This window comes from Hesperophylax consimilis, chromosome 15 (genome assembly GCF_061612785.1).
Source record: "Hesperophylax consimilis isolate HC1 chromosome 15, BYU_Hcon_1.0, whole genome shotgun sequence".
Taxonomy (NCBI): domain Eukaryota; kingdom Metazoa; phylum Arthropoda; class Insecta; order Trichoptera; family Limnephilidae; genus Hesperophylax; species Hesperophylax consimilis.
Window position 1 is genome coordinate 13,372,697 of NC_142850.1, and position 10,038 is coordinate 13,382,734.

General features: G+C 36.7%; 1 protein-coding gene across 1 annotated transcript; it reads left to right on the forward strand.

The window, feature by feature from the left end:
• The first annotated feature begins 4,345 nt into the window (after nucleotides 1-4,345).
• On the forward strand, nucleotides 4,346-7,704 carry LOC149417336 (cilia- and flagella-associated protein 298). Its single transcript, XM_089640576.1, has 4 exons — nucleotides 4,346-4,585; nucleotides 5,091-5,249; nucleotides 6,566-6,676; nucleotides 7,558-7,704. The coding sequence occupies exons 1-4, from the start codon at nucleotides 4,346-4,348 to the stop codon at nucleotides 7,702-7,704; spliced, it is 657 nt and encodes a 218-aa protein (XP_089496702.1).
• The last annotated feature ends 2,334 nt before the right edge of the window (nucleotides 7,705-10,038 follow it).

The following is a 10,038-nucleotide window of genomic DNA, read 5'->3' on the forward strand; positions in this document are numbered from 1 at the left end:
AAAATGTCCCCAAACTTAGTTTTGAAGTCTGTGTGAAGTACATCTAAATGTTGAACGTCATTATTACCCTGGATGTTTTTCAAAAACAAGTTGGGAATCTAGGAAAATTCGCGGCTTCCGATGTGCAATGTTTTGCTTTAATATAGTAATACTGACGAGAAAAGGAACGTATAATTTTATTTATATACCTCAATAAACAACTTTACGAAATATAAAAATACAAATATCAATTAAGTAATTTCTCAGTCTATTATTAGTATAACGTAACCTGTGTTAGGTGTATTGTGTCATTTACGGAACTCCAAAATAAAGAGTTGAGGTAAATGGGGGTCCGCTCGTATGTACCCCAATTTGAATCTCGTGGACCCCCAAATTTTTTTCTCGCCAACATAGACCCCCAGCAAGCCGATATCGACCCCTGGGGGTCTATATAGACCACTTCGGGAACCTCTGGTCTACACTGTCACCTAAACACCTACTTAAACAAGTAAAAACCATGCGGCTGTACCCATGGCTCCTAGTGCATATTCTACGAATCTTGGGCTGTACCATTCAAGGATCGTAGAAAATACATGTTGAGTATTATATATTTTTACATACCTTGACCATAGCTATAATAAGCGCATAAAACAAAACATTTTGAACTATTTTACAGGGATTGAAGCAGGAACTAAGGCTGGGTTCAGACGGTTCAATTTTTTAGTTTATTAACTTGACACTTGAAAGAATATTGTATAATAATTAAATAATATAGTTTAGTGTGAACCTTCTTTCAATAAAGTTGAAGTTTTTAGTTAGAACTCCGTTCAATCAGTTGATCAACCAAAATTGAAACGTCTGAACCGCCATAGCGATTGCTTCGTGGAACTAGGCTCTTTCACATCATTTTAGGTTTTATCAAAAAATCTACACTACCAACGCAACCGATTGCAAAGCTGACATTGTTAGTTGAATCAGGTAAACATTACCATGGCAGCGATATTGTTTATCATCAATAAGTTTGCTTTCAGTATTGTGCTGTTTATCATCCTTAACCTGAAAACTAATTCTCTAAAAATGGTGATTCTCACGGTAAAAAAGGGTGACGAACCGCAATTTCTTTTTGAAACTACCGTAGACAAGTCGGTAGATGAAACTGTTAAAGAATGCACCGAGATTTACAACGGAAGACTAAAAGTCAGTCGCATTTGTTTTGGTAAGAAATTATTAAAATTATTTGATAAAATATGTACCTAAATATTGAACCAAGAGGACTGAAGTCCAGAAATAACACTATTTATTGTATATATATTATGTAGTTCAGGTCATAACTTTATTACCGTTCACTAAACCCGTCGTCCCATGGGTCTGTAAGGAATCGACATAAACCGTAATACACTGCGAACGAAAGTCCCACAATGGCTGCACTGCGTTTGCAGTGTCGAACTTAATTTTCTGTGCAGGCGCAAGGTTCAAGCGCTCGGTTTATGTCGATTCTTTACCGGGCCGTGGGACAACGGGCTGAAGTGACTGCTTTATATTATATTATACACTAAATAAATAAATAAAATATAAAACGTTTTAGGTATTGAAAAAAAAGTATTTAATTCGCACCTCCCATATTTTATTCCATCAGCACATATCAGTCATAGTGTCATCATGTAAATTCTCAAGAAAGACAAAAAAAATTACAAATCAACTATCTGTTTTTTTTTTTTAAATGAAAACAAAATTGTAGTCAGCTCCAATGTTAGCAATCTTATTATCAATAATAGTTCTTTATTTAGGACGGGTTGTTTCAGAAAATTTGAACAATTCATCAAATTTTAACGTTCATTTCCAAGTTCTGTTTTTATTTCAGTTCTATCAAGATATAATAACAGAACGTCAACAGGACTTTCACAGAACCCGAAAATGAACGTTAAAATTTGATGAATTATTCAAATTCTCGGAAGCAACCCGTCCTCTAGTTATGAGCAGAGATGTGCAAAATGGGTACCAAAAACCATTTGAAATGCAAAATGGAAATGGGTCAAAACTTTTCCATTTGAAAATGCATAATGCAAAATGGTTTTTAGAAAAGCATTTCAAATGCAAAATGCAAAATACCTATTTTCAAAATGCATTGAAAATGCAAAATGGTTTCTCATTCAAACAATTAAAATAATTATAGAATTTTTTAACAATTTTCCCATTTAATAATGGACATCAATATAGAACAAACATATTATGATGGAAAATCATTTACATGATGTTAAATCCAAAAACACCACGACTACAGATTATGAAACCACAAAAATTTGCGCGGGACTAATGTTGCCAACGTAAAAACATAGAAACTGCTATCTAACATTTAATATTACAACGTCATGGCCCCATGTTCAGTATTTGAATCAGTATTTTTTGTAATATTATATATTATATTATATTATATATTATATCTAGACGTCATTAGCTATAAGTCTAAGTTCTAAGTGATAGATTGTTTTTTTTTTTTGGTTTTAGGCATTTCACCCTGAAAAGAGTGCTTATTGTTTGTAGGTTAATTATGTTGCAAAGCGCCCCTCAAAGCGACTTTCTCACGAAAGCGGCTCTATAGAAATTATCTAAATATTATTATTATTAAAAAATAATGGATTTTGACCAGCAGCGCTGTTGCCCGCTACTAAAGTTGCTCTTGTGTCCTAACTCTTGCCTGGAAGTTCGTAGGGAACTTACGAGGATTTCAATCTGTTTGAACATGTGGAGCGGATAAACCGAAGTGAATAGTAGGAAAAGTCAGAGACGCCCGAGGAAGACATGGCACGATCAACCAGAATCAAAACTTTACTTCAGTTGGGTTATTTCTCAATAACAAAGTACCTATGTGTAAGGTGTGTGTGCTCGTGAGGCAGTCTATCCACTCTGCCTACACCTCCGAGGATACGGTGTGATGGTTATGGTATTATTAAAGACGTTCATTGTTTCCGGCCCGTGACCGAGTGACCGCTGTTTGAGGAAAGGTGAACGTAGCGAAGTCCTTTTCTAACTCGACCATTTGGCATTTCATCGGTCTGGAAATTTGTTTTTTTTTTACGTTCCGGCTCAAGATAATGGCCGTGTTGGATACTACATTTTTATCCCGCCAGAGTTCGCATGATCGTGTTTCCTACTAAGAGCTGTCAATTCTGAATAACCAATATTATGGTACCTACCGGCCTGAAAAAGTTTGATAAAAGAATTGTTATGTCACTGTACATAGATATGGTGACATTTCTTTTGACAAATTGTATAATAAAATTTCTTATCTGAAACTTTTTTTAAAGTTGACTAAAATATGTGTGGTTTATAATGAAGTAGGTAGGTATTTATGTACCTACTTACAAATCTTATGATTTCAGAGGAAATTATGGTTTTGATTTATTAAATAAGAGAAAATTAGAAGCTATTGGCGGACGTGTACCCGGCGTTGGTCGACTTTTCTCTAATTTCTATGATTTAGATGAACTAAGCGCACAAACAGACAGACGCCGATAGCGACTCTCGTAGTAGATGTACCCAGCCACGCGTTTCTGTGGCTCAGTCTGCACAGATAAAGAAAAAAATGGCGCGTATTGCTTTTACGTCTAACAGAAGGCGCTGTTTAAATAAAAAAAACATGTTTTTACCTTTCACAGGTGAAATCAATATAATATATTAAAAACACACGCGTATTCGAAAGCCACATTGTGTCAAATTTTCAAAGCAAAAAACTTTCGCAGATTTAAGATTTTTTAACAAACGAACATTTACATTTTTATTTATACGGGTGTATCGGCAAGTACCCGACAAACTTTAACCAGCTATTCCTCAGCACATTTGGAGTAAAAAATGTTATGGGCGCTTTGCTGTCCGGTAACATTTTTTTTCCATTAAAAACAAAAAATAAATAAAAAAATCCACACTCCGTCATTGTCATTTGCATTGTTTCTCGTGTCCAACAGCTGTTATTAGCAAGTGTGTCAAAAAGTGTCCTCGCTCTTTCGTACACACTAAATAATAATAGTTAAAAATGAGACGAATGGTGCCGTGCCATTTCGTTGTGATTGTAAAAGCGCGCCAACGTAGGTACGTACGTACATTATTCAACGAAACTCGAACAAAATATTGCCAGACGGGTTTTCAGACTTTGACAAAGGATAAAACATTGGTTTTTAATTTTTTATTAAAAAAAAAATGTTACCGGACAGCAAAGTGCCCATAACATTTTTTACTCCAAATGTGCTAAGGAAAAGCTGGTTAAAGTTTGTCGGGTACGTGCCGATACACCCTGTATAGATAGATAATAAAGATTAGAAACTGTTAAAAGTCCCACTGTTCACAGAACTAATAATATATTTGTAATGTGATGACAGAGATCGAGGAACTGGCTAAGCACGGCACCATGCTGCCCCCCGAGATCCTGGGCCTGACCCCGGATCAGGTGGCGGAACTGGGACTGCGGGACCCCTGGGCGGAGCGCTGCGCTCCCGCGGGCTGGGCGCAGAACCCCGACGCCGTGGGGCGCAGGTGTGGCCGCCAGCCCGGGCCCCAGCACCAGAAGGTGCTCAGGGATGCAGTGGAGACGGCGAGGGAGATGGTTTCCAAGGTAAACAATACACATGAAATTCTTTGCTTTTAGTATAGGTAAAATACTACTAAAATGTACAAAATAAATGACAAAATTTGTGCATTCATAAAATTTTTCTCATGCATTCTTCTATGCATTAGCAATGAGGATCTGCAGAGTTCCAAAAGAAAGTGCTCGAACATCCCTCTAGTGGAAGGAGGGATGAGGAGGGGCAGGGGGGGATACTGTTCACAGAACTTGAAGATCAACTTTGAAATTTGATGAATTGTTCAAATTTTGCGTAACAACCCGTCCTAAGTTTAAACGAAATTGATAGACCTTGGTAGGAACCCACTATCTTTGGGCATTTGGTAAGAGGGGACTGCAGGCGGGTGTTCCAATCCAAACTAGTCCATAAACAACGTGTTCTCTTTAAATGCCTTTACCTAATTAGAATTCAAAACATGGAAATCGAATGAAAAATGTACATATTTAAGTTGGATTTTCATAATTTAATCAATATTTACTTTATTTTATTTTCTAGAAACTGTGTGCTGCTGGAAAAGCAGTGACTAGGTCTGACGTGTCCAATGCTCTATCTGAGCTCTCTGGCGCCGTGACTATCGTGTACCCGATGGGTCTACCGTCCCACGACCCTGTTCGCCAGGAGTTGGAGAATGTTGAAGATCTTGATGGAACTCAGGTTACTATAATTAATTTCATTCAAAATCATGCTAAAATGACAGCTGACCGGCGGATATTCAGTCCGATGACAATCCAGGATGTGTTTAGTTAAAATCAGAGCCGAGTTAGGGGCGGTGCAAATAGGGTATCTGCCTCGGGCGCTATTGACCATGAGACCCATGTTTACTCCTTCATGTCCTCAAAAATTCCCTCCACCCAGCATCCCCAAATATGATTTAGGCCCTGATATGAGGGAAATTATTTTACTCAGTGCCTCCTGTGTGGAGAATGTAAAAAAAGAGAAATCATTTCTGATCACATTGAGAGACTGTTCTTGTGACGTATTCGATTGTCAGAAAGTAATTTTAGCCACCCATATTTTTTTAAATAAATTAGTAAGAAATAATTCACCTAATATTTTTCAGTCAGAAAAAAAATTGATGAAAAAAATTGCCTGTGGATGAATCAAGTACCTACATATATGTTATACGAGATAGAAACTTAGATGAATAATGAACAGAGTGACGATGCAATACTGAGACAGCGAGCGTGATCTCACTGAACTAAGTCCAGTGGACGTACTTCAGCGGGCCGTTCATATAGCAATTTCATTACTACACAGATATTCTATGAATTGCTATCCTACAGCAGTGCTATATTTTTTGTTCGATTAGTATGAATATAATGTGTTTTGTAATTTTATAATGTCATTGTATATAAATTGATATTGTGTGATGAATTAAGATACCTTTCCCTAGAAATTCATTGAGAAATGTTTTTGCAATGATTTTCACTTTACCATGAATGGCCCTTGTAGCGAAAACAGAAGTAACAACGGACTCGGCTATTGGACCACATAAACTCGGCGTCACAAAAATCGCACAATTGTCCACAAAGTGTCACAACTTGCGTCATCTTCCTGGGCAATTAAAGGAGCAGTTTAAGTCAAATATAGGTCATTCACTACCCGAACGTTGAAAGGGACACACGTAATTATTCACATGCTAGAAAACAACCCCTTAAAACGGACACCACTGCTGGTGAAGCCCCTCAAGTGGTGGCACTGCTGCAATCAGGGATGCGACAGTGTGATGTTGCTCGGCAACTAAATTTAAGCCATTTTGCGTTTTGGAGGTTTCGAACGGTTTCAAGAGACTGGTGGCTTCAGGCACGGATCACGGCGAGGATGCTGTACATCTGAAAGTGGCGATCGCTTATAAGATTTTGTAATAGGTGCGAATTTTGTGACGCCGAGTGTACTTGAAAGGTAAACTAATAGTTAGCAATAATCCTATCTTCCTATATCCTAATTGATTGATTTATTTATGAATCCAGGCTTCGCTCGAGGTGATGGATCCAGCCACCACGGTGATGTGGTTCTGCGGGAAGCAACTTCTGCCCGGGGCTGCGCTTAGTAAGCAGCTCGGCAGAAACGACAAGTGCAAAGTAAGATTTTGTCCCTATTTCAACATACATTTTAAAATATTTTTTTCTACAACCAGTCAAAGACCTTTCGCCAATAAAATAAAAAATGTCCTTCAACATAAGTGCGGCTGCTTGAGCAATATATTGTTAAATGTTACCCCGACGAGTATTCAATTGGCAAAGAACGGATAAACTTTTTACCACAGCCTAATGTATAATATTCTGTTCATAGCAATTAGTCTATAGACATCTTCTGTCAATAATTATTTGAACTAAAACCGTAAAATACTGTTATGTCATTATATTTAAAGGTTCGGTTAGAATCATTTTAATTGTATAGTTACTGGAATTTTAATCAAAAAATTTGAATACTTTTGGATTTAGTAATGTTTCTGAACATAATATGATCATCAAAAATACTATTTTTTGTTGTGTATCTGTCTGTTACTCTAGTTCAATGAATTTTAAAACAAGAATTTGCTTTGAATTTAGTATCATTTTCAAAATTGAAAATTATTGTGTTAAAAATTCGTACAAGCGATTAAGTAAGTACCTCATTACTTATTGCATAATATTTTACCAGATAATAATTTTATTTGTCTTTTTATTTAACAATTTATTTTCGGTTGTGAGTACGTAACGGTAATGTGAGTAGGAACCAACGTAGCATTCTAATTAAAAAAAAAAAAAATATATTGAATTTATGCCGCCGTTCTTAAAATGGTTGTGTGCGTAGGTATGGTCAACATAATTGCCTTCTAAGCAGTTGATCGAGGTTCGATTGAGGGCCTTGTAATTTTATGTAAATTATTTATTTTTTATTTTATATTAAAAAAATATGATTTTTCACGGGTCTGCGCTAGTAGGTACCTGTATAATAATAATGATGTTGATTATTAAAGGTGGTAGTGAAGTTGTGCAAGCGAGGAGAGGGTGCCCCGGCCAGGGAGCCAGTGCTTACTGAGGACGACAGGAGGCACCTCATGATGCAGGCCTACAGGCGCCAAGAGGAACTCAAGGTTAGTGCTAGTGCCCCTTTATTCATTTAAGTTGATCATTTTTCCCTTATAGGTAAGATGTATATTGTAACAGATATTATAATCCCATCAGCTGACGTCTTGAGAATTTTATTTATATTACGGGTATAATAAACAAAATCTGCATTTTGGGTTCTGCTACGAATATGAGTCCGGTATACCGTTTAGTCCGTATCCTCGCTATATAATCGTACGACATTCCTCGCACAAATTTAAGCGGGCTTAATTGGCCCGCTTAAATTTTGCCTTGATCAGCCTTAGAATAGTTTGCTTTTAGACGCCGAGGTGCTAGCACTGACACATGTCAAATCTGACGTTTACGTAAATCAATACATACTTCCTTCTCATCAAAATCTACGTTAATTGCCTAATCTTATTAATGTGGACTATTATATTCATCGCACGATGAAGGATTTCAAGGTTATTCATTGATAATTAATCAATCTTAGAAAGTCTGTTAAGATATTATAGGAAGGATTTTCAACGTCGAGACAGTTTGTTTTCTGCGTTTTATTTGCCATAATTTCACGACTAGTGCACTGACTACAGCCAAATAAATACTATTTAAAATTAGTAACTCGCATATAGCACCATGCTGATTGAATTGGGGGATTCGTCGATGCTATTAGACAGCATATATATGTATTTTGGTTGTACAAGGAAAAAAGAAACACATACCTCTTTTACAAATCATAGACAAAACGTAGAATATTGATGAAATCTAGATTTACGACTCATACCCAGATTATGTTCAAAGCCGCGCTAAGCCCGACACTCCAACCAAGCCGAGCTTTAAATAAACTGATGTATCGGGCCATAAACGACTTATCTGTAAGGACTCACCTTATTTTGTAGAATGATTGCCACCTCCCAGGCTTGGTGGCAACTGACAACTATAGTGTCAGTATTCAAAAATGGTTGGATATAGTGAACAAAGGCTTGTGGCATAATTTACAAAGAAAAAAACAACTTCGCTTTGTGCAGGTTTAACTAAAAACTGTCATTAACTATCTGATTATTTTTTCTGCGAGTTTACACAACAATGCGTGGTTATCAATTAGAATTTTTCAAGGAGCCGGTGTTTCAACTTCAAAGACCAAAGGGGTCCGGAGACGACCGATGTCATTGTCAGTGTTCTTATGTCATTGACAATGTGCATCGACATGCGGTCGACGGAACTTCAATCGACCCATCAATAGTTTCGCCTCAGTTGTTTTTGTGAACGTTCGCGGAAACAAAACCTGAAGTGTGCGAAAACCATTTGATATTTTATTTAGTCACTGGCGAAACCAGTAGATTCTTTGGTTTATTCTTTCAATAACTCTGGAGCGAAACATGCTAAATGCACATCGTTTTCCTAGTCACGTCACTGGGGATTCTCAATTGTCAATCGCTTCAATTGCCTTAGTAAACGATCAATTAGCGATTATTGTTAATACACCAAAGACATAGATTGACGCCACTATTGAAAATGGATGTGGACGTCTCTCGGACGCTTAAGATTCGGTAGTTCGAAACGAAGTAAGGAGAAAGCTACTTGAACAGATGTCCGTGTACAATTTGGGAGATATTGTTTCTATTTATTGGTAATGGGTGAATTATCGAATCGCTTTGTGAGGGTTTAATGGTGGCTCATTACATTTATCAATTTATTCGTGTTGTCCATAAAACGGTTATGCACAATATATATGCAAGATTTCAATTTTTAGGTACAAGTAAGTATAAAAGGCCACGCAGGCAACTGTACAACTGTTTGTGACATGCGTCCAAAGATATCTGCTAAACTGTTTGTAAGTGACGTTAAAAATGTCGATGGTCAAAGAAGAATCGTTTAGCAGTTGAGTCGCTCTGTTGATTGGCGAGTTCTGATAGGCAAAAGTCCTCGCTTTCGGAGCATGAAAAGTGCATGGGTTCCCCCACAAGTATACTAGTTAGGCACATATAAGTTAACCTAAATCAATGCGTATATATCTCTGTAACTGTACAATTGTACATCGCTCAAATCCATTGATTAAATAGGGAATATATAACTTCAGTCTTAAATTATATTATGTCATTTAAGTATGCATATAATTAAATAAACCTGTTTGCTTTTTTTTAATCTTTATTATTTTGTCAAAACTGTAAACTTACATTGTGTCAAAACTTGTCGCAGGATGGGAGATATTGGGTTTGGAGTTTTAACATGCTGGCGAAAAAGTTTACTCACTTTTGGAATGGGTAAATTTTGTCAAAATTAGATGTTTATTTTTCTTTCGTTCAAGGTATCGAAAATCAAAGACATTTCCTTAAATATTTGTTTCAACTTATTTATTTATTAGGCTTGTATAATATTATGAACATCAG